The sequence below is a fragment of the Globicephala melas genome, chromosome 10 (assembly GCF_963455315.2).
Source record: "Globicephala melas chromosome 10, mGloMel1.2, whole genome shotgun sequence".
Classification (NCBI taxonomy): Eukaryota; Metazoa; Chordata; class Mammalia; order Artiodactyla; family Delphinidae; genus Globicephala; species Globicephala melas.
Window position 1 is genome coordinate 100,629,122 of NC_083323.1, and position 25,743 is coordinate 100,654,864.

General features: G+C 41.5%; 1 protein-coding gene across 28 annotated transcripts in view; it reads left to right on the forward strand.

Moving 5' to 3' along the window:
- ERC1 (ELKS/RAB6-interacting/CAST family member 1) overlaps positions 1–25,743 on the forward strand; it is a 394,021-nt gene that overhangs the window by 281,832 nt on the left and 86,446 nt on the right. For all 28 annotated transcript variants that reach the window (XR_009565564.1, XM_030834798.2, XM_030834806.2 and 25 more), the window contains one exon: positions 25,090–25,234. Coding sequence is in view for 27 of the 28 variants with exons in the window: in XM_030834798.2 (XP_030690658.1) it covers positions 25,090–25,234 (145 nt within the window). In the remaining variant the exon portion in view is untranslated. The remainder of the gene's footprint in view (positions 1–25,089; positions 25,235–25,743) is intronic.

Consider the following 25,743-nt stretch of genomic DNA (forward strand, 5'->3'; position numbering starts at 1 on the left):
TGTCGAGAAGAGTCCTCACTCCCTCACCAGCTGTTTGCAGGAGACCTCGTTGCCTCTCTGTGGGGCAGCTCACAGAGCAAGTGGTCCAGGAGTGAGAGGGCACACGGTCTCTTTTGTAACCTCATCGTGGAAGAGATAAGCATCACCTCTGCCATCTTCTGTGGGTCCCAGATCAGCACTGGTGTTACGCAGAAAAGGCTGCAGAAGGGTGTGAATGCCTGGCTGCGGAATCATTCGGGGGTCGTTCTGGAGGCTGGCTGCCCCATCCTGGGAGCAGTGAACGGCTACTGAATGTTTTGAACATGTAAGTGATGTTCGTATTTGCGTTTCACATATGTGACTCTGCTGTGGAGAATGAGGTGTAGAGGACAAGATTTAAGTCATGGAAACACTGTAGGAATCTAGAGTTGTTGAGATCCTGACATAAAGCAGTGCTTATGAGGTTTAAGAGATTTTTGAGAAATTGAATTCCAAAGACAGAAGAGGCGTAACACGTCGGTTATTGGTTGGACGTGGTGGGTTAAGAGATAGAGGAGCTCAGGACGACAGGTGTCGGTCGGCGTGAGACACAGGTGGATGTAGATGTGGTCCACTGCGATACAGGACATTGTTAGAACTGTCCAGTAGACAGCTGGGTATCTGTAGGTTTGGAGCTCAAACAAAAGGAATGAGCAGTGAGTATAAAATGAAAGGGGGGCCTAAGCTGGAACACTAGGGAACTTACCATGTGGGGGAGGGGAAGAAATGATATGAGTTAGATAGTAAACCAGTTAAGTGTGACTTCTCAAAAGCCAAGGGAGAACACAGTGTCGAGAAAATGAGGAACTGTAGTTAACCTGTAATCATAAAGTGTAAAGCTCAGTCTCGCTCTGAAGCCTCCTTTGAAAAGCGCTCAGCAGATGCTTTAATGTAGTGGGTTAGCATGGTGACCCTCACCTCAGCGTCAAAACAGAATATGGATGATTTTTTCCAAGGTAGTATTGTTAGGACCTAATGTTCCCCTTCCCATTGCCCCCTTCAGAACACACACACACACAGAGGCCTCCTAACTTTATAAGACAAAATCAGCTGCTTCTCCACCCCTTCTGCATCTCACTGTAATGCACTATAACAAGAGTCAGCAGACGTTTTGCTGTAAAGGTCCAGATAGAATACGTGGCAGGCTTTGTAGGACACGTGGCCTCTTTCACAACTGCTCACTCTCCATTGAGGTGTAAAAGCAACCGTAGCCAGCACGTTAATAAATAAATGCGGCTGTGCTCCTGTACAACTGTATTTACGAATGCAAGTGGCACAGTGTTTCCATTCCTAGGTATATGCCCCAAAGAATTGAAAACAAACACTCAAACAGATACTTGTACACATATGTTCACAGCAGCACAGTTCACAGTAGCCAAAGGGCGGAAGCAGCTCAGGTGTTGTTGGTTGAATCCTGAGCTGCGGAGCCGGGAGATGGGGGCCCGACTGCATTGCACCATTTTATGTGCGGGACTTGAGCGTCTCTGGATTTGGTGTCCACATGGGTCCTGGATGGGTTAACTGTACTATACCTAGTTACTGTAGTGTCTGGGAAACCGTGTTGTGACGTGTGTTTATTTAATCTTGAGGTTTTTTTGTTTTTGGGGGGTGGTTAGACTTGGGGCTAGGATCCATTGACGATGGTATTTTGTAGCGCAGTGTTTAAATAGTAATAGAAATGAGACAAACAGTTATTCATCTTTGTCAAGACTTACTGTTTGCAGTTTTCAAATGTATCTTCTTGAAATATGTCATCAAAATACTAAGATGCATTTTAATGCCAGGAACTTTTTTCCTTTTTCAAAGTGTGCTTAACTTACTAGTCAGTTTAAAATGCACCCAGATAAAAATTAATTGCTTTGAAGAGGGAAGTTGAGATAATGTAGTAATTGCTATGTAGAGAAATTATATACAACTTAAACCTATCTACTGACATTTTGATGGTCCTTAAGACATTATTTCCTACAAACTACTAGATGAATTTTGTGATTGGTATCAATTTTCACACATGCCACAAAAATCATCCTTTTTGCTTCCAGGTTAAGAATTCAAGGCTTATCTAGAAGTGAACGTTATTTTTTTAAACGCCAGTTTCTCATGTATCTCTCCAGTTAGTTGATCCTCTAGAGTGCGATTCATTTTGCAGTGTGTTTTACGCTGCCTGGTGGGCTGCAAAGGCGTGCGGCTCTTCCTAGTGAGGAACACTCCATGACCAGGGCAGATGACCTGCCCCTGCCTCTTCCAGGTTTGGATGTCTTCTTTAGCAGGACACAGCCAGAGGTCATTAAGAAGGAAATGTCTGTGTCTCTTGTTTCAGCAGTTTTAGTATTCATTAATTAAAGAACTTCCATTACTGAGTTCTTTTTAGGAAACTTGTTGGACTGTGTGGTCAATGGTGAAGAATCAGCTTAAGGGAAAAAAATGTATAATATTTTACAATATAACGTGACAAGACTTCCTATCAGGACTTATGAAGACCTTGTCCCTTGAGATATGAGCAATCACATTGCCATCAAAATGTCATTTCTTTTCTCTCTTTTTGATTCACTGGAAAGCCTTGAGCCTTGATACGTTTGCAATTTAATTGTTGTGGTTTCCCTGGGCCTCCAGTTTCATGCTAAGGGTTTGAACACCTGAGGCATGTGTACAGTCCAGTCATCTCCGTGACGGGATGGTGTGGCGGAGCTCATGAGCCAGACTCCATGTTTTCACTCGGCCTGTCTCTTACTGTTTTGTACCTGTGGTTCCCAAATATATACAATCAAGTAGGTCTTTACTGAATTAAAGTAAGTTTGTCTCAGTGTACCCCCAAAGGATCGGGGCATTGGAGTCAGCTCTATGGTCATGATACAGGGTTTGTACAAGGGGAAGCATAAGTTAATATTAGTATGTGACTGGCCTTTGGCTTGGAGGCTTCAGTAAATCTGTAAAGTGAGATTGATTCGGATCAGTAGTTTTTTTGTCTAGCTAAACACTGTTTGGCATCTTGGCTTAAAAGTAGTTCTTTTTGATAACTAGGAATGTGGTTTTTGTTTGTCTTAGTGGCGTTAAGCATTTTATTCAAACAGTTGAGAACATAAAAGATAGCTTGGTGATTATCTTAGAGCTTACTGTCAAAAGCCCTTTTCAACAAACACATAACCTTTACAGCTGGTTATATTTCCTGTTCTCCTTGACAAGAGGTTGGCCCTATTGCCAGTCCTGGTTTGGAGTATCTATACTGTCTGCACAGGTCGTGCTGATGGCAGTGCCGGTCTCCAAGCCCAGCCGACGGACGCCCTGGCAGGTCTGTCCCCAGCATTACTCCAGCTCGTGCTCTTTATTGCCTTATGTAGGGGGAACCAGGCTCACGATCCCTTGCTTTTTTATTTTAAGCACCGAAAGGCAGCCTTCTTGGTTTATGAGTTTTAAAGTCTGGGAAAAGGCTCAAGAGGGAAATTTGACTTGGGGAATGTTATTTTCTTGAATGGGTAAATAAAGTCAGGGAAAAACGGAGGACAAAGGAAAGGAGATCCGAGGATGGGATGCATTTAGGTTTGTTCAATAGTTCTGTCACCATAATAATTCACTCAGAAAGGATTCATTTTGAATAGCGTTAAAAGCAACTGGCCTGGGGCGAGTGCAGGCCAGCACTGAGGAACTGTGGTGGACTGAGACCTATTGTATTTTTTAAATGATTCCAGGGCTGCCCAGGTGTCCTGATTTAAAGGCTGCTTCTTGAGTCCGGAAGTCGTATCTTGTTCCGAGGTTTACTGTGATAAAGCACATAGCCCTAGGCACGGTACTGCTGACTCCTTGAGTCACTTTCCAGGCTGGCTGTACTGACCCAACCCCGTGATTTATTTATTCCGTACCATAGTAGGAATGACAGTCGTATAAGCCACACGTGATTTCTGGGATGGGTATTTGACTGGGGAAGTGTCATAAATCCATGAAGCGAGATAGGGCAGAGCCAGCCGCAGCTCGTGTCACGTCCAAGAGCTCTCTTCCTGTTTCACAGGGATGTACAGTCCAGAACTGGTTAAGCTCAGCATCCTCCTCGGAACGTGTCCTCCGGCTTTTTGTGTGCTGTTTCAGTCTACCCAACCTTTGATTTTTTGCTTACAGACCTAAAAAATAGCTCTGAGAGGTACTTGTCACTAATATTTTCTCTTGAATTTACCTCTATAAAGTAGAACTGACTTGAATATTTTAGATTGTTGCTCATAGGCTTTTCAAGAAACTTTTGTTTGGAAGATTCTTCACTGGACTGCTAAGCCACGATCAGTCATCCTCTTGATTGCCGGTGTTGCAATAAGCTTAGAGTTCTGCCTGGCTTTTGGAGCTTCATTTGATTCCCCAGCTCTGATAAAGAGAATCTGTTAGAATTGCACTTAGGATTTATATGGGTAGCCAAACACGGACAGCATGATATTTTTTCATTTTAACCTGAATGAAATAGTCTTGTTGTTTTCGTTAAACTGTTTATTTTGAGATTATTGTAGATTCACATGTATTTGTAAGAAATAATACAGAGAGATCCCCTGTCCTCTTAAGGTAGTTTCCCCAATGGTAACGTCTTGCAAAACCACGATGTGATTTTGTGCACAGTATCACAGCCACAGACGCTGATGTCATCAAGATACACCACGGAGATTCCCTTTTATAACCACACCCACTTCCCTCTCATCCCTGCCCCCTCCTCATCTCTTGGCAGACGCTGATCTGTTTTCTATTTCCATAATTCTGTCATTTCAAGAATGTTATCTAAATGGAACCATACTGTATGTAATCTTCTCAGATTTTTTTTCACTCTGCATAATTATCTGGAGATTCATCGAGATTGTTGTGTCTACAGCAGTTCCTTCCTTTTTATTACCGAGTGATACTGCATAGTGTGGGTGTAATACAGTTTGTTTAATTTTCCTGGGTTGTTTCCAGTTTTGGCCATCATGAATAAACCTGCTGTAAGTATTTGTGTACAGATTTTTGTGTGAACTCAAGTTTTCACTTTTCTGGAATAAATGCCCAGGTATACAGTTGCTGGCTCATACGGTAGTTGCCCGTTTAATATTTTAGGAGATTGCTGAACAGTTTTCCAGACTGGCAGTGCCATATTCTGTTCTCAGCAGCACTGGACAAATGATCCTGTTTTTCTCCATCTTCACCAGCATTTGCCGTTGTCTCTATTCTTATTTTAGCAAGTTTGATAGTTGTATAGTGATATCTCATTGTGTTTTGTTTTTTTATATATAAATTTATTTATTTGTTTTTACATTTGGCTGCGTTGGGTCTTCGTAGCTGTGCGCGGGCTTTCTCTAGTTGCGGTGCGCGGGGGCTACTCTTTGTTGCGGTGCGCGGGCTTCTCATTGTCGTGGCTTACTCTTGTTGCAGAGCACGGGCTCTAGGCACACGGGCTTCAGTAGTTGTGGCTGGCGGGCTCTAGAGTGCAGGGTCAGTAGTTGTGGCGCACGGGCTTAACTGCTCTGGGGCATGTGGGATCTTCCCGGACCAGGGCTCGAACCCGTGTCCCCTGCATTGGCAGGCGGATTCTTAACCACTGTGCTACCAGGGAAGCCCTCTCACTGTGGTTTTAATTTGCATTTCCCTAAAGGAGAATGATGTTGAATATCTTTTTCATGTGCTTATTTGCCCTCTATATGCTTTTCAGCCTTCTCCCCATTTTCTAATGAGATTTTTTTTTTTTTTTTACTGTTGAGTTTTGAGAGTTCTTTATTCTAAATAGTAGTCTTCTGTCAGATATGTGGTTTGCAAATATTTTCTCCCAGTCTGTACCTTATCTTTTCATCCTCTCAACAGAGACTTTTAACTAACTCTGGCTTTAGTTATTTAATAAACTTTATTTTTTAGGTTCACAGCAAAATTGGGCAGAAGGACACAGAGTTCCCATTCCTCCCATCCCTGTACACGCACAGTCTCCCCCAGTGACAGCTGCGGGCACATTTATCATAATCAGTGACCCTACATTGGTGCATCACTGTCACCCGAAGTCCATAGTTTACATTAGGGTTCGCTCATAGTTTTGCATGTTCTGTGGGTTTTGACAGATGTACGGTGACATGTACTCACCATTGTAGTATCATACAGAGTATTTTGGCTGCCCCAGGAGTCCTCTGTGCTCTCCTTATTATCTCCTTATCCCTCCCTCCCCCCAACCCCTGGCAACCACTAATCTTCTCACAGTCTCCATAATTTTGCCTTTTCCAGAATGTCATATAGTTGGAATGGTATAGTATGTAGCCTTGTCAAATGGCCTCTTTCACTTAGTAATATGAATTTAAGTTCCTTTCATGTCTTTTTCATGGCTTTATAGCTCATTTCTTTTTAGCACCAAATAATATTTTATTGTCTGGATGTGCCACAGTTGACCCACTCGCCCACTGAAGGGTTTTCTGAGTTTCGGCCGTTATGAATAAGGCTGCTGTAGACATCCCTGTCTGGGTTTCTGTGTGAGATAGTTTTTAGTTCACTTGGGTAAATACAAAGCAGTGTGTTTTCTGGATCATGTGGTCAGAGTAGGGCTAGTTTTGTGAGTACGAAACTGCCTAACTGTCTTCCAAAGTGGCCGTACGTTTTTGCGTTTCCACCAGCAGTGAACGCGAGTCCCTGTTTCTCCATATCCTCACCAGCATTGGTATTGTTAGTGTTCAGATTTTGGCCCTTTTAATAGGTGTGTAGTGGTGTCTCATCATTTCACTTTGCATATCCCTGACGACACGGAGCATCTTTCATGGGTGCATCGTCTTTGGCGATGTGCCCGGGAGTTCTGCCCATTTTTTAATCAGGTTCTCATTGTTGAGTCTTAAGAACTGTTTGCATATTTTGGATAACAGTCCTTTATCAGATGTGTCTTTTGCAAATATTTTCTCCCAGTCTGTGACTGGACTTCTCAGTCTCTTGGTATTTGAAATTTTTAAACATGTTTTTTTTTAAATAAAATAACAGTACATGCTTCTCAACAAAAGTATCCGGAATATAAAGACTTATATGCTTAAAGAATTTAAGATTCTCTTATTTTAATGCAGAGACATTACTAATGAAATGCAGGGGGAAATAATTTCTAGATGTATGTGATTAACCAGTCAAATTGGAAAGGGTTTATTTTCCAGTTTTACAAGTGTCATTTACAAATAACTTTTTAGAAGAAAACAACCAGTTCCTTTTCTCATATGGTTAAACAGTTGGCAAATAAATCCCTACTTAGTGTATACTGCCTCAAAAGGCCCGAAGATCCACTCGGCCTCCTTTCCATCCGACACAATATATGGAAATCCCCTGCTTTCCCAGGAGCTTCCGAAGGCCTAAGGCTTCACCCACCTCCTTGCTTCCCGGGGCTCTTAGGGGTCACCGGACTCCATCCACCCAAGGCTGCATCATGCCTCCCCACTCCACTCACCTAGACGGTTTCTCAGGATAACACCTTAGGATTGAGTTCTTATCTTGGCTCAATGCTTAGTGTGACCTTGTTACATAGAAGACGTTTAGTAAACGTGTACTGAACTGACCTGAACCAGCAGAGGCAAGAGGGATTAGAAGCCTGCATTTTAAGTGGAAAGAATTTAAAAGGCACTAAGAAAGGGAAGCATATATTTGGGGAACATAAGAATTTTCCAAATATTCAAGCATCAGGCTGGGAAAATTGGTTGGGAGCCAAACTGCAAATGGTTTGAATGTTATCATGTGTAGTTTGTGAATTTGTATAATTATCTCTTACATAGAATGGTGAATTTTTGTGGCTAGAATGTTCTTCGAATTCATAATCTTAATCCAGAAAACATCAAATTGAGATCTGTCAGTAGATCCTCAAATAATCTCTCGTTGCCGGCACCTTTGGTCTTAGGCTCTTAAAGCAGTTACCCTCAAGTGTGATGGGACATGCACAGAGTAGTCATAGAAGTTTGTGAAAATTAAAATAATACACAAGTAGAGGTTATCTGGGGAGTTTTGCTTTTACTTTCTGTTGCTCTCTCTCTTTCGGTTTCTTTCAAAGTATGTACAAATAAATCTTATATTCATGATCTCCTGTGTAAGACAATGCGTATTTACTCTAGAACAGGACTACTTTGTTTGAAATACCTTTTTTCTTTTTAAAATGTTGTCTTGTATGCCATCTAAGCATGTGTACTCAACCCGATCTCTTAGTTCTCATTGTGATAAAATTCTAGGGTATGAGAAGCAATGAGTCATCTCACCCAGAGGTGTATTTGGGTAAATCAAATAATGAACTTCATAAACTAAGATATAATGTTATGTTGTTGTTTTTTCTTTGCAAAAGTCTTTTAATTTTCTTAACTTCCTAGGGTAGTTGCAGAGATATGGTACATTAAGGATTCCTGCTCTGCAGAGATTGCTGTAGAAACTAACATAGAGAAGATATCTGAACCCTTAGCCAATCAGTAAAAGATAATAAGGCCCTTCGTCAACTTTGATACAATTCACAGGAGGTCATTTTCATTTTGCCTCATATGACTCAAGCAGGAACATTCCCCAGTAATGTTGTATTTTAATCCCTATAAAATTTCCTAATATCAGTCTGATCATGAAAGAGCCATTGAAAATCCACATTTTATTTATACTCTTTATACTAATTTCTTTTTCTAATTTAATTTTTATTTTATATTGGAGTATAGTTGATTTACAATGTGTTAGTTTCAGGTGTACAGCAAAGTGATTCAGTTATACATACATATGTGTATATATATTCTTTTTCAGATTCTTTTCCCAATATTAGGTTATTACAGAATATAGGTAATAACAGGAATATAGGTAATATAGGTTATTACAGAATATTGAGTAGAGTTCCCTGTACAGTAGGTCCTTGTTGATTATCTATTTTATATATAGTAGTGTGTATATATTAATCCTAAACTCCTAAATTATCCCTCCCCCCAACCTTTCCCCTTTGGTAACCATGAGTTTGTTTTCGAAGTCTGTGAGTCTGTTTCTACTTTGTAAGTAAGTTCATTTGTATCATTTTTTTTAGATTCCACATGTAAGTGATATCATATGGTATTTGTCTTTCTTTTTCTGACTTATTTCACTTAGTATGGTAATCTCTAGGTCCATCCACATTGCTGCAGATGGCATTGTTTCATTCTTTTTTCTGGCTGAGTAATATTCCATTCGTGTGTGTGTGTGTGTGCGCACGCACGCACATGTATGTATACATATACACATTGTGTGTGCGCATGTGTGTGTATATATATACAGCACATCTTCCATATTTATCTGTTGAGGGACATTTTGGTTGCTTCCATGTCTTGGCTATTGTAAATAGTGCTGCCATGAACGAAGTAGGGGAGTGCATGTATCTTTTTGAATGGTTTTCTCCAGTTATAAGTCTTACTTTGTTCTCCAAGATAATTGAGGAAAGAGATCCAACATTTATCAGCTCTTTGCGTAACTGAGATTTAAGGAGTAGACTTTACACGATACAGCTTACAGATTGCTTTAAATAAAATATCTAGACATATTTGCTCATCTTAGAAATTCAGCAGCCAGTTAGCCCATCAAATGCCAGTTCATACGGATCACCTGGCTCCGTAAGACTTGTATTCAGTGCACTTGGGCTTAAGGAAGAGCAAAATCAGGCCACGGCACCTTGGACAAACTTTTGGCAAGCAATTGTTTAGCACTGAGGAGAAAGAATAGCATTTCTAAATATTAAAAAGACAGTTAGGTGGAAGAATGATTAAATTTCTTTAATGTGGCCTAAAGGGATAGAATTAAGGAATTTAGAAGAGAAGCTTTCAGGATTGATTTTATAAAGTCATTTCTAAGCGCGGGGTTATCACAGGTAGTGTAGGCCACTTTGGGATAGCTAGAATTCCATGTCTTTAAATGTGTCTAAGCGTAAGCTGGAGGGTTACTTGACAGGAATGTAATGGAACAAAATCAAGCAATCATTTTCGTGGATGGATTTGGTGGTCTGTAAGGTCTTTTGCTGTTCTAAGAGTCTGTGATTCTAGTTTTGCTCTCTGTGATCTTGAAAGGCTAATTTATGGTCTCTTTCCACTTCTTTCCTGCTGTTTACTCCTCAACCCTGTTCAATGTGGCTTCTGCTCCCAGCACTGAAACTGCTTTCCAAACTAACCAGTAGCATTCTAAAAGCTAAATCCAAAGGAGATTTTGCATTCTTTGTCTTGACTTGTCCATAAACACTTTAAAGTGTTTGATCACTTCTTATTTCTTGAAACTTTCTCTGGCTTCCAAGATACCACTGACCCACACCTTGTTTTCTACTAAGACTTTTGCCCTCAGTTCTTTACAGGCTTTTCTTCCACCAGCGCTATGTGCCCCTCCTGATCTTGGTGGACCCGTGTATTATTTCAGCTACCTTCTATGCTGACCATTTCCACACCCATCTTTAACTCAGGCCCATCAGTACAACTGCCTACTAGATGTCTCCTCTCTCGAGTTCATAGGGTAGTTGTAAGGATTTATTACTTAATCCATGTAAAGTGCTTAGCAAAGCATCTAGCTGTGTAGTAATCATGGCAGTGTTGATCATGGTAAATTTTTACCCAGTTCATTAAGACTCTTTATTCTCTTGGGGAACCATTGGCTTATCCTTAAATCACCACTTTCCAAACTGTTTTCTTGGAATACTACGTCTCAAGGTGTTACTTGAGAGATGGAAGGAAGGAAGGAATTGGGGTTCCATTCAAGTAAGTTTGGAAATGGTCTGTAATAGGATTGGCAAACCTTTTCTAAATATATTGGATTTTAAGGGCCATTTGGTCTCTGTCAAACCACCCAGATTTCCTGTTGTAGTGCTGAAGCAGCCATAGAAAATACATAAACAAATGAGTATGTTTGCGTTCCATTAAAATTTTATTTATAGACACTGAAACTTGAATTTCACATCATTTTCACAAAATATTATTTTATATTATATCACAAAAATATTCCTTTCCTTAAATTTTCAACCATATTGAAGTGTAAAAGCCATTCTTCGTTCATGGACTGTGCATAAACAAGTGGTGGACAGACTTGGCCTGTGGGCAGCAGTTGGGGGAACCCTGCTTTAAAACATGGCCTCCTATTAAAGATATGTAACTTACATCATAAAAAGCTCTTCTAAGGTCTGCACCAGTGCCCTGTCAGGTCGTGTTTCTCCTGTTTATTTGACTATGGAAATCTTTTTTCACGGGACATTTGTTAGTACCTCTCGCCTTACTTCTGTGGAATACATTTTTGAGACATGTGTGCTAGAGGTAAAAATGTCGCTTGTGGAGCAGACCGGAAATGAGAGGAAGCATCTTGTCTTTACTACTCTTTCTCTGATCAGCTGAGCTAACTAGTCACAGAGCGACTAGTAAAATGGAATTACCCCTGCGAGGAAGGTACCAGTTAGGCACTCACTACACCTGGTTCAAAGATTGGCTGAGTTGAAGTGGACGTGGTAAATTTCATGTCATTGATCAGCTTTCAGAAGTGGGAAAAGTGTACATGTTGCTATAACATAAGGCAAACAGAGGTGCTGTAAGAGAGAAAATACTCAGTTGAGGAGGAAGAGAGCCGGAGGCCATAACAAAATTCGAGCAGTAATAGTTGTCATTTTCCATAGTTTTAAAATCTTTACTACTCTTGTTAAATAAGCAAACATTTTAAAGTTTAAAAACTTTTTTAGTTTTTAAACTTTAAAAAGTTTAATGTTGAATCATTAATCATACCGTAAATTCTAAAACTTATTTTGAAATAATATTTTCAGTTGTCCTTTTCCTATATCTTTGAGAAGTAAAGCGATGGTTATTGCTTTACTATTTTTGAACATATTTTCCCTATTAAAAATAATACAATTGCTAATGCAGAAAAACTTCAAAATTAAAAAAAAAACACTTTTATCAGAAGATTCTACATCTCCCCTCCTTGTATGCCTACCATCACCATGTGCCTCTTATATGTAAAATGGAAAAACAGGTGTAGAGGCCCTGCTTTCTAATTTATGTCTATCACTTGACAAGCAGCTGGAACCTAAGGGAGGATGCAGAGAACACGGGATCCCAGCCGACAATAGTAACAATTCATCTACCGAATGCAAGCATAGTCACTTGTGTATTCCTGTAGAATTTCCCCACCAGATGTTTCGTTGGAGACCTGTGTAGGAGAGGAGTTGTTCTTATAATTTTTGCCAACAAACTGATAGGAGGTGAATGATGGAATTGTTGAATCACTAATACATTGCAGAGTTTGCTTTCAGCTGTTTTGTCCAGCAAGTACCTTGGTGACCTTCAGCCTCTCGGCAGCCCAGCATCTTCAGGCCCCTCCCAGCGCCCCAGGAGTCATGCATATGTATCCCTACAGCTCTCATAGGGCTTCATAGACAGCTTGCAGAATATCTGGGATATTTACTCACTGGAACTGTTCCTACTTTTTATTTCAGGCAGTGTACCACAAATCCAGACATCGGATGTTCTGTATAATGTTGGCTATTTTGTGAAATCAAGGCACACTGAGCTCTTGATTGTGCTAGAAGGTGGAGAATGAGTGCCATGATACACTGGCATTCTTCTAGCAGATGTCATAGCAAGCAGACTCGGAATGCAGTGCAAGCTAAAGGCAAGGCAGACGGCCGCCATGGTAGCACCATGGGGGCAGCTGGTGTGGACATGTTATCCATCTACAACTGGAAAAGGTTAAGTCAACAGTGGGACCGTGACAAAGTGCAGAGATTAATTGCTTAAAGCATTCAATGATTCTTAAAGCAGACATCTAAATAAATGGAGGGATTCTGGTGTTTGAGTTCTGAGAAACATTGTAAGAAGACTTTATTTTCCTTTGGAAACAGAAACTTACTAAGAAAAGAAGACACAGTAAATGATACAGCCCGAAGTGTGAATATAACAATAACCAGCAGACCATTATTTTGAAGGGACTGTATCTTTATAAGGGAAGTTCATATTCTGAAGTGTTCTTTTCATATTATACTATCAAACATGAGGCATAAAGGACATACTATTATGAAATAGTAAAGACAAAATGAAAGAAAAGGCCGTATAAATCTTTCTGTACACATCATCCCCAGATGTTACTGTGAACCCACTACTTAACTTCATCTCTTGAGGCTCATGCTAAGCGGTTTTTACCCCCCGGATTTCCAACACAAATCATTGGGTTTAAGACATAATTCACTAGGGATTTTGGTAGGATTTGAGTAAATCCCCAACAAAAACTCCCTTGGCTTGCCAGCTCTTTTTAAAGGCAGAATTTAGAAAGCAGAAGATCCTACATTCACCTGTCTATCTTGTGATGGCCCTTGCCATGAAGATAGGAGGAAATTTGCCTATAAATACATCATGAAATGCTCGCCTTTCAGACACTCTGTTGGGTAGAACCACAGCACATGAGTCATCTCTGCGTGATATCTCTAAGTTCAGTGATGGTCAGTCTCATGAGTATCTGCAGTATCATCAGAATTTAAGAGTTTGAAAAGCTGATCATTTTACAGTGGAACTGGAAGATTTTGTATGTGCTTAGTGAATTTGGAAAAATAAATACAAATATTAAAAACCCAGTCTTGGCAAGGATGTGGGGAATCAAGGAAACCTAACACCTTACTGTTGGTCTTTTAAATCAGTTGTTTCGGACTTCCCTGGTGGTGCAGTGGTTAAGAATCCACCTGCCAGTGCAGGGGGACACGGGTTTGAGCCCTGGTCCGGGAAGATCCCACATGCTGCGGAGCAGCTAAGCGCGTGCGCCACAACTACTGAGCCTGCACTCCAGACCCTGCGTGCCACAACTACTGAGCCCGTGCGCCACAACTACTGAGCCTGCACTCTGGAGCCTGTGCGCCTAGAGCCCATGCTCAGCAACAGGAGAAGCCACCTCAATGAGAAGCCCGCACACTGCAACAAAGAGTAGCCCCCGCTCGCCGCAACTAGAGAAAGCCCGCGTGCAGCAACAAAGACCCAACACAGCCAAAAATAAATAAATAAACAAATTTATCAAAATATCAATCAATCGATCAATTGTTTCTGTAAAGTAGTGGGTTCCAAAAGTACCTGCAAAACTTCTTAAAAGTATAGGTGGGGATTCCCTGATGGCACAGTGGTTGAGAGTCCGCCTGCCGATGCAGGGGACACGGGTTCGTGCCCCGGTCCGGGAAGATCCCACATGCCGCGGAGCGGCTGGGCCCGTGAGCCATGGCCGCTGAGCCTGCGCGTCCGGAGCCTGTGCTCCGCAACGGGAGAGGCCACAGCAGTGAGAGGCCCGCGTACCGCAAAAAAAAAAAAAAAAAAAAATGTATAGGTGGCTTGGCTGTGCCCTGAAATTCAGATTCGGTAGGTCAGGGGTAGGGAACAGCCTTCCATTTGTAATAGTTTCTGTTATGTTTGAGAATCACTGCTTGTAAAGCAAGTCTGCTATACTTCTTTGAGTTACACACCTTTCCATAGTGGTGGACTTAGCATTCTTGAGCTCTTCTTGGTTCTGCAGGTAAATCTACTTCCCTCTCATAAGTCTTGCCCTCTGTAGGCACTTTGGGTTGACTTTCTTGTGCTAAGAATTTCCATGTCCATTTTCTCTTTATATATTACACTTCAGCATCACATCAATCTTGTATCTTCAAAGATAGGGCTTGTTTCTGGTTTTTGCTGTTCTGGTGTTTGGGGTTGATTTTCCAGAGGAAATGGGAGCAGCTAGGTCTTTGTTCTGCCATCTTGAAATCAGGAATCCAATAGTGTATTGGAGTGCCAAAATTTTTGACCAGAAGGCATAGCAGCTTTAGGGGAAAGTAAGTCAAGGGAGGCTTTTTTCCTTTTAAGACGAGCATCAGTAATTGTGGTATGAACAATAAATCATTTTAGATCAAATAAAACACGTTCTTCCTTTTTATGAGTTCTCTCTGGAAACAGATGGACATTAGGTAGAATTCCGTAATGACTTCGACACTGAACCAGAGATAGAGACAAATCACTAGTGAGCTGTGATTGTATAGAGAACAAAGCCCGAGACACTCGTCTGAATGATACTGTTTTCCTTCCTGGTGTAATGTTTCACCATAAATTGTAATTCCTGCTTAACATATTGAAGGGACTGTTGGTCTCCACATCTCTGGGTATCACAAAAGATATATCATCAACTGAATCCTCTAACATGGAGAATGTAGATATACATTTTACATACAATTTGATAGTTGACTAATTTTATAGTTCTAGATTTGTTTTAAAGAAAGGTACTGTGTGCCAATATTTTCCAACTGACTTTGGATCCTCTAAATTTTTAGTGGATCTTATTCTAATCAGTAAGTAAAATGACATATTAAATGAACAGACATTGTCTTCACAAGGTATGCCTTTCTCTTCTAGCTTTTTTTTTTTTAAAGAATGTATTCTGCGGTTAATTCCTATCTCAATTTCTCTTCTAATTTTTAGATTCCAGTTATATTGTCATTTTACTATTTGTAGACTTTTCATAGATTTTCCCTCTTGTATACAAAATGCTAAGTGGATTTAAAACATTTAATTAAAACTAGTTAGGACATACGTTTAACCTGCTCCGACAAAAATAACAGAGCAAACTGTATACAAATGTATGTCTCTTTCTTGTCCAAGTCCGAACTGGTATATTAATTCTGCTCTATAAAGTTGTCATGAGTTCAAAGTCATCCTTTCTTGTTTCTCCACCATTCCTGTGGTTCTACCCCCATTCACGTAATCCGGTGGCTCACTGACGCATGGCACCCCAGAAGCAGGAGTGGGGAGGGGAGGGCACACTGAGCTACAAAAGGAACAAGCTACTTTGATTAAGTATAATTCAAAAGTAAAGGAACTTAGAGTATCAAAAACAAGAGTCTGGAAGTCATACTCAGCAGAAGGGGATCTCTAGATCCAATATTGTTTAGAGGAGATTGTGTTGTCCTGATCTATCATGAAGATAAGGTTTGTCTATGAAGTGGTAAGGATTTTTTTTTAAATAACGAGTGTAGGAACTGAGGATCCGACTGGTCTCAAAACAGTCACCTAGACAGCTTTCCACTTACTCCCTTGGTGCTGCCATTGCTAAGAATATGTCTGTAACCCTTTTCTTGGCGGTTGCTTCCAGAGCTGGTTAACGAGGTGCCCCTGAAAATAAATATATTCTTATCCTCACTGTGGTCCTAAAACATATCATCTTGACTGGTTGTCTAACTTCAGTGTCCAGACTTGATGTCAGAACTTAAATTCAGTTTAATAAAAAGGATGTTTGTCATAATTCCAAATACATAAATAATGTAATAGATTTTGAAGTCAGTTTTTTTTTTTTTTTTTTTTTTTTTTGCGGTACGCGGGCCTCTCACTGCTGTGGCCTCTCCCGTTGAGGAGCACAGGCTCCGGACGCGCAGGCTCAGCGACCATGGCTCACGGGTCCAGCCGCTCCGCGGCATGTGGGATCTTCCCGAACCGGGGCACGAACCCGTGTCCCCTGCATCGGCAGGCGGACTCTCAACCACTGTGCCACCAGGGAAGCCCTGAAGTCAGTTTTAAAGATAAATTTGGCAGCATTATTGAATAAATGTTTTTATGTAACTTCCTAAAATGAATTCTTTGAAGAACTTATCTTTCATTTAAAGTGTAAGTACAGGTATATTTTATGAGGGAAGCAACTGGATGTTTGCTATATTTTAAGGAAACATAGGATAAGAAGAATCATCTTTATGTACTGGTAATATTAAACTTTCAGTAGTCCCAAGGGAGCTGGAATCGCGGACATTTACTTTGGGGCAAGCCGATTTAATCATGGAATGTAGTTTATGCCGTATTTATGGTGCCCATGTGCACAGTATGGTGAGCTCGGACAACTGTATACACTTGTAATTGCCACCATAGTCAAGCTATAATCCACTTCCAGAAGCTCTCGTGGGCCTTTCTAGTTATTGTGCAGCCCCGTCCCCGGTCCCGGGCAGACACCGATCTGCTTTATATCTCTCTGTGGACTAGATTACAATTTTTATATTTAAACAAATGGAAAAGATATAGGCTCTCTTTTTTTTTTTCCTGACACATGGAATACAGTCATCAAGTTTTTGCCTGTCTGAGAAGCAGGCAGAAGCTTTATAGCAGAAGTATCAATATCACAGTAAAACTCCGTTTTCCAAACTTGTCATAACTTGTGGTGGGTTGGATATATCAAAATGCTCATTTTTCAGAAAAAGTGAGGAGAAAAACTGAATACAGCTTTTCTGCACAAAATTTTGTTCAATCAGCCTCCTTTACTGAGCTGTAACTACCAGCAATTTCTGCCTTTATGTTAATTTTGATTCTTTTCAAGGACTTCTGAAATATAGAAGTTCGTCCATAGCGGGGTAACTTCTCTACCCATTCTCTTGCCAGTGTGTCTGTTTCCCCTGTTTCAGGAGGTGGAACAGGGCTGGCCCCTTGCCGTGAGACGGTCACATGAGGGAGGACCCCAGCTCGTGCTGCTGGATCAAATGCCCTCAGAGAGTCTATGTTTGGTGACGTTTGAAAGTTTCTTTCCAGCATCAAAACATATGTCCAACACTGATTGTGTGTTTCGTATTCTTTGAATAGTATAGCGATTTATCACAGCCCTCCTGTGACTCAGGAATCCAGAGTCAGACAGCAGCAGCATTCTATTCTTACTTCTTTAAAAACATTTTTTGTAATGTAAGAATTCTGCTCATAATACATCTCTAGCAGGAGCCTCCTGACCCTTCTGCTTCCGGAATCACTTCGTCTCTCCTCTTTGCCTCTAAGTCAGTCTTTCTAAGACCTTGCTTTACTTTTCTGGAACTTTTGATGCTTCTATATTATACTCAAAATTAAATCATTCCTTATTCAGCATTTTGAGTACCCTCTGTCTGCCGGGTTCAGGTTAGAACCCTCAAGGGTGTCACAGTCTGTGTTTACTCCTTCCTGCCGTTCCAGACCATCCGTGCTCCGATTCAAAGCTACCTTTTCAGCATCCCCCTCACTCTGTCCTTTCCCTATAGAAACCCTCCAATCCAGTCATGCCGTGTGTCCTCACACGACCTGTGCTTTTATACACATCACTTTCTCTGTCTTTCTTATTATCTCTGTCAAGATAAGGCCCACTGACTTCCCGTGTCCTCGGCCCCAGGTGATTTTCTTTGTCTGCGGTGTCACTTACTTCAGCACGTATGGCCCATACAATTTATTGGCACTTAGTTAGCATTTTTGTTTCATCTCATGCGCTCTGCTGGAATCTTACAGTTAAAAAGGACAGACTTACCACTCAAAGCAAAATCATTTGTACAGTACCTCTGATAACCTCTTTACACACCTAGTCAGGAGAAGCCCTGTCATTTTTTAGGCCTCCCAGTTCTACTTATTAACAGGAGATAATACGTTAGATGATCACTGTATAAACTGAAATATGTATCTTTGTGACTGTCCTCCCTTTAGTGTCATATGCGCTTTCTAGAGAGACACAGATTAAAATCCTATTTCTGCCTTTCCTGTTTCTGCTCTTCTAGTATCAGTCATGCTCTGTGGGTAAATCTTTTTGGATTAATATGCCCTTGTATAACCCCATCCTGTCACCTTCCTTTGGATCACTCTACTTTTAATTGCCTCTTGAATAATGGCCTCCAGGATTGAACCTACTTCTCCAGTTGTCCTCTGTCTAGTTAGAGAAAAGCAAAACTCTTCTTTTAATGAAATGTGAATTGACTGGAGCTAGTGGTCTCTTTCTAGTCTTGGTTTTTATCATGTTTTCAAATTTTGATAGCCCCTACTCTAACCCTCTGCTCAGTTGCTTTCCATGCTGCTGGACTGAAAGAAAAAAAAAAAGCCTTAAAAATACAGTGGGACTTCCCTGGTGGCGCAGTGGTTGAGAATCTGCCTGCTAATGCAGGGGACACGGGTTCAAGCCCTGGTCTGGGAAGATCCCACATGCCGCGGAGCAGCTGGGCCTGTGAGCCACTGCTGAGCCTGCGTGTCTGGAGCCTGTGCTCCGCAACAGGAGAGGCCGCGACAGTGAGAGGCCCGCGCAGCGCAATGAAGAGTGGCCCCCACTTGCCACAACTAGAGAAAGCCCTCGCACAGAAACGAAGACCCAACACAGCCATAAATAAATAAAAAAGCCAAGCATTTGAAGCCCTTTTAAAAATAAATAAATAAATAAAATGCAGCGAAGCCCAGCTTCAGAATAAGTGAAAACGTTGGAGCAGTTGGGAACCACTATGGCAGATGGGAATGGAGTCAGAACTGGAGGAGCTGTTGGTTCAGGGTGCATGTATGAAGTGCCTGCTGGTGCCAGGAGCCGTTCTTGGCACTTGGGACACGCAACACAATAGACAGACACCCTGCCTTCGTGGAGCTTGTATTCCAGCTGTTTCTGAGCAAAGACTTTAGGCCAAAAAAAAAAAAAAAAAGACTGGCAGATAATATCAGAGTATAGAGTAACTGAAGCCAAAAGAAAAGAAGAGAAAAAAGTGTAAATGGTTCAGGCACATGCAATGTAGAAAATTAACAGTATGTGCAAGCTTTTGGTATTCACAGTCGGGAACCACACCTCTAGAAGGAAAATAATACATTTTAAAAATTAAAGATAGGAGCATTCACAATAGCCAAAAGGTGGAAGCAACCCCAATGTCCATCGACTGATGAATGGACAAAGCGTGACGGCTGCGTACAGTGGCATACTATTCAGCTTTGAAACAAAGGGAGATTCTGACACATGCTGCCACAGGGATGAACCTAGAGGACTTTATGTTCAGTGACGTAAGCCAGTCACAGAAGGACAAATACTGTGTGGCTGCCTTTACGTGAGGCTCTAGAGTAGCCTGATTCATAGAGACAAGGCGAGGGTGGTTTGCCAGGGGCTTCGGGAGGAGCCTGGGGATCGTTTAATACATGGTTTAAGCTGTGCAAGACAAAGCGTTCTGGAGACGGTTGCACTGCAGTATGAATGTCCTTGACACTGCGGCACTGTACCCTTAAACACGGTTAAGATGGTAAGTGTTATGTGTATTTTTTTTTTTAATCTGTGAAAACCTTTTCATTTCTAGTTGTCACAAAATAGTTCTGTCATTGTGACTGGTAAGGGGGTCCTTTTTTAGAGTAAGCAAAATGAAAACAAACATTTTTTTACAGGTGTTTAAACCCTGGAAAATCTGTGTCAGGTCCCTGGGGACCCACAGACCCCTGGCAGGGAATCCTAGCTGCAGCCTCTGGTCAGCCAGCTTGGGAAACAGCATTTGGAACCTTGTGCCACTGGCCAGCGTGGCCCCTGTGGCCAAGCTCTTGGCTCAGGGAAAATGGATGGTGCTTAAGCAGATGGGACCTGGGCTGTAACCTGGCCACTGGGAGCCCAGGGAGCACTTTGCAGCAAGGCAGCGGGCGGCAGGGGCCTGGCACCACTCGCTTTCCCCGTCCTGGGGGCACGCCCACCCCCCCCTTCAGGTGACAGCCTCCTGTCCCTGGTCTTGGTTTAAAAGCGGTTAAGATGGTAAATTTTATGTGTATTTTACCACAATTAAGAAGAAAAAAAGTTTAAAAATTAGCAAAGCAACAAATTGAAAGACCAAGAAACTCAACATTAAAAGAAAACTTTAAAGACATAAGCCATAAGCATAGTATAGTTGGGGAAGCAGACCCATGTAGAAGAATTGAAGGACCTTCACAGAGCAGATGCCTATTAATCTAAACTGTGAAAGTGCTGGAAGGGCATGCTGAACAGAGAGAAGTTAGCAGCCGGTGAGGAGAAAGCTCAGGCCTTTCAGGTAGAGCGTGTGGCATAAAACTAAGTGAAAACAAGTCATGTCTCAGTGACACACAGTCCTTGGAAGACAGTGAGGAAGGAGTAGATAGAAAATTGTAGCTGGTCAGATATTAGGCCCAAGTGTTTAATACATTAAGAAACCTGATGAAAGTGATGCTAGAAGCAGAACAGTGAGAACAGCAGTGAGGTCAGAGAAGGCGTTTTAAGAATCATGCAGGCCTGTGATAAAAGGATGCTGGGGACCATGATAGTGAACATGCAGGTACAAAGTGGTGGGTTCATTAAAAACTATTAGAAAGGAAGAGTCCACAAAACTTGCATACCGGTTCTGGGGAACAAAGAGGAAATCAAATTTTTTCAGTGTTCTCAGGCTGTGGGCCTAGAAGTGTGGTGATTCAGTTAACGTTGAATGGGAGATTCGTTGTGACGGATGGAAGACCTGACTTAGTGTAGACATTTTATATTAAAGGTAATGCTGAGTATCTAAGTAGAGGCTCCCTAGAGAGGACATAAGGAGATGTTCAGGGACCAGATTTGGAAGTTCAGGTATTTCAGCCAGGCTTGCCCACTGAGCTTTCGTAAGGTGGCGTATCGGCCACACCCTCTGAGGCCTCCGTGAGGGAGGCTGGAGGACCTCCTCGCCAAGGGAAATGAAGGGGTGAAAGAGATTTCACCCCGGATAGTTAACCGGTTAAATTACAAGTAAAGGAGGCATCAGTAAGAGAATCTGGATTTCAGATTCATCTTAAAATTGGAGTAAGCTGTGCCTACATGTCTTTGACAGTAATACGTCCAAAGCTACTGATCTCACTGTTGCTTTCATCTGCTCTCTTTCCTCGTGTTTTCTGGATTATGAAACTTATGAAACACGATTATTTTATCGTTCCGTTTGGAATACCCAGTTGGAGGAAGAGGGAAAAATAAACTGTTATAATATCCCTTCATTCATACTCCTTTTCTGTCTTGCATTTCTGTTAAACACACGCTTACCTAGGACTCACTCTTAAATTGCTAACCACCGTCGTTTACTAGTAAGAGAGGGCTCGTGTGTTGTCCTTAAGGATTCAGGAGGTACCAGCAGGATTTTGAGCTCCACTTGCCTTGGGTATTTGCCTCTTGTTTCTGAAATTTGCTGGAAGGGGGAGGGGGACAGAGAAGGTGGTCTTACCATTTCTTGAAGCTCAAATGCCACAGCAGAACTTTTAGAGACATCTTGATTCTATTAGAATTTGCAGGTCAAAGGGCAGGTTCAACTGTTCTGGTAGTTTACAGCACCAGGGATGGTGTGACTAGACTAATGACTTAAAGTTGGATTTCTGTTACTACCTACTCATTATGCAAGTCAGGGGGCCTGTTAGTCATGCAGTAGGGAATTACTAATCACTTTGAAAGGTCCTGTGTCCACATTTTCATTTTTTTGTATTTTTAACTGAGGAAAACCCACTAAGAGAACAAGGAGAGTGATTTGGCAGGAAGAGCATCTTAGTTCTTCTTTTGTCTGGGCTTGTGGCCTATGTATGTTCCCTTTTGTGTTTCATGTGCTTGTGTTACTCCCTATGGGCTTATGGGAAATGAAGTCAGGAAGTGTTCCACCAGCAAGTGTTCCTTTTCTGTGGAGAGCCTTGGATTAGTGAAGCTTTTGAAGTTGATTATTAATCCCCAGGAAGGTTCATTCTCTTTGAAAGAGCCGTATTAGTGTTAGAGTAGCTGCCTTTCAGCTCTCAAGTAATTGACTCTGATTAGAAAGGAATTATTGCAGGTATTTTTATTTCCTTCTTCACAGTTTTCTGTATCTTGCCATTTTTCAGCAATGAATGAACATTACTTTGTTATCAGAAAATACCTGTTTTTCAAAGAAGCAGTTGTATTAAGAATAGGTGGCTACTAAAATAAAATCCTTTTTGCTATTTGCTTTTTTTGCTCCAAATTCCACTCCCTCTGAAAGGCAGGGTATTCTTAGAATTTCTTAGCTTAGACACTTGAATGTTCTTTGTAAAGCTTAACCACGTAAGCTCAACTACAAATATGGTCTTTCCTATCACATGTATTGAGGGAACAAGAGTTTTTCTTATTCCCCATAAATTAGACGGCTGTTACTACTTACCAGCTTTATTTTTGTTCCTGTCCTCCAAACTGTTTTCAAGAAGTTGTTCTTCCCATGGTGTCCGTTTCAAATTTACCAAAATTATAGGGAAAACAGTACAATCTCTGTCCCCTTCCAAAAACAAGAGAAAAACCTGAAAGCTAATAAACCCACAAAAGATACTAACATTACCCAGAGTTTACATGATCATATGTGCAATATGTAATCAAGACATTTCATTCTCTTGACTGTGAATTGCCCTTTATAGGCGCATACACATGTAGAAGTCAATATCGAGAGTATAGTTTTAAAATGGAAAGGACAGTGTTATGTTAATCCGCTAGGGAATTTTTAGAGGGTGAGAGCCTTGGGTGTGGGAGAGAAAATTTGATTCTGTGCAGTTCATAATATATTATCAGTGCTCAATAAAAAGTAAATAGCATCAGTGACATAATAAAATTTCTATTTGAATCGTACAGAAAAAGAAAAAAGACTTCAAAATATATATCTTATTAAAAAAGGCACCATTCCAATGGCTCAGACTCCAGTGCCACATCCTTTATTTTAAAATTTAGAATATGAATTGGCACCTGTTATATCATATTGCATTTGGGGAATGTGACATTTTACCCCAGAGATTAACTGTACCACACTAGCTGGCCAAGCATATCATTTATAAAAGAATTTGGAATTCAGTCAAGATGTTTCAACAGTATAGGATCATTTTTACCATTTCGTATTATGACGCTTCTTTCCTTAAGTACAGAATGGAACTCAGATCCTATCGCCTTTTATCTTGCATTCGGCAGAAGTTCTCATGACTCGGTCTAACTGGACAGAGTAATTTATCTTTCATTCGTCGTCTGTTATTTGCCTGCCGCTAAATGTGTCATTCTGACTATTGATGCACAGAAATGCAGCCCCCTTATTGAGAAGGCACATTTCTCGTCCCAGCTTGTCAGTCTCTGGGCTCCCCAAAAGGGAACAGATGACAGCAATTAACAGGAAACCGCAGAGTGAGACCATCTTGAACTCCTTCACCTTTAAGCTCATTTCGCCACTTAACATATTTTTTTCAAGTGGTCAGTGGATATATTTAGACTGTCGTTATCCCTTTGGTGTTGACTTCATGGGATAAGCCATCTGCCATTTCTTAGACTCATGTAGAGTGAGGACAGTGGAAAGTTATACTGAGGTCAACGAATCTTCCCTTCCAACAGCGAAGACTAGTTAAAACAAATCCTCATTTCCATGATGTAAACTGATCTACGTCTTCCATTTGTTAGCACTGCTTGTTCAGGGTTCCCCAGACCTACCCATCTGAGTATGGAATATCCTTGTCAGAATGTGCAAAAGATAGTCTTCCAGTTTGTGGCTAAACTAAAACTCTTCCATATGACTGCTGTTGAAGCGTAATTATCTTAACAAGAGACAGAAGCAAGGTTAAACTTGGGCAGTGCGTTCTCAGATCCAGCATTTCCTCAGGTCAAAAGCTCAGGCCACTTTTATAGTTCCTGTAAATCAGATCTGTCTTCTTCCAGATGACTTATTACATAAAAGATGAGCTATAGAGGAATGCATTTGGACTATGAGACTAATTGTTCACCAACTTCATTCTGACTATTTTGTCAATTTCTCAGTTCAACGCCCCTCCCCTAAAATCCCATCTTCTTTTCCTTCTGGATATGAACCCAAAAATAGTTGTTAGGTAAACCACAAGGAATCAGTGAAGTTTAAATTGTTGTTTCGAAATGTGCAGATCATTGCCAAGGAAAGCCTTGACTGGAAACGTATTTGCATTGATGAGATAAAAAGATTCGTAGATGTTCAGAGTGCCCCGGGAGCAGCTGGCTGATTTCCTGAATCCTATTTACTAACGTTTACAGTTCGTTACACATTCTGTACATAAAAATGTTTTCAGTTTTAGTGGTGCCTCGTTTGCCTGGAAACCACAGAATACTTATCAAAAGAATGAGTCAAATGGGTAAAATGTATAGATGACAGGATAATTCTTACTTTAAAAAAAAGTCATTAACTTCGTTTACTGTCCAAGTTTAACTACAACTAGATCTAGGAACTCTTCATGAAGATGTCAGTATAACAACCTGATAAAGCCATTTAGAGTCAAGAAGCCCTGAATGGGATTCCTGCCCGGACCGTTTGCTTCAAGTGTGAACTTGGGCAGCTGCAGACGCTCTCTAAGCCTTAGTTTCACCACCCATAAAATGGAGGTAATGGTGCTAGTAACTTGAGGATTGCTGTGAGGACTAGATGGAAATCGGGATGTTTTCTTTCGTTTGCAGGCAGGAAGCCCTTCTGGCCGCCATCAGTGAAAAAGATGCCAATATAGCTCTTTTGGAGCTTTCATCCTCGAAGAAAAAGACCCAGGAAGAAGTGGCTGCCCTGAAGCGGGAGAAGGACCGGCTCGTGCAGCAGCTCAAGCAGCAGGTATGACTGGTGGGGCTGGGGGGAGGCTGCCTGCGGCTCATGCACTCAGGTCTCCCACCTCGGGCCAGATGTCTGGTCTTTATCTAATTGATCTTCACCAGCAGAGACTTCAGCCTTCAAATCTCTGCTTTGTCTAGGAAGCACAGAGCATTCTTGGTCAGAGGACTGGTTTAGAAGGTGTCACACGTCTTAGGAGAACTTTTTTAACTTTTGCAATGGCTGGATGAAATTAGTGAAATTCTGCCCATTTGAGATGAAAAAGGTTTTCTTGGGGGGGGGGGTTTGCATGTCTCTTGGGGTCAGGCCGCAGGGGTCGTCCACAGCACTGACAACTGCGTGGTCCTTGGCAGGTGCTGTGGGGTATCTGCAAGGGCTGTTGGGGTCCTCAGTGGTACCTCCAGGGGCAGAGGCCGCTTGTAAGGGCAGGCAGCAGTGGTGTGGAGCTGGTGGTGGTGTGCCCATACCACCAGCGGGTGAAAAGTCTTATCCCTTACGTCCAGTCAGATTCC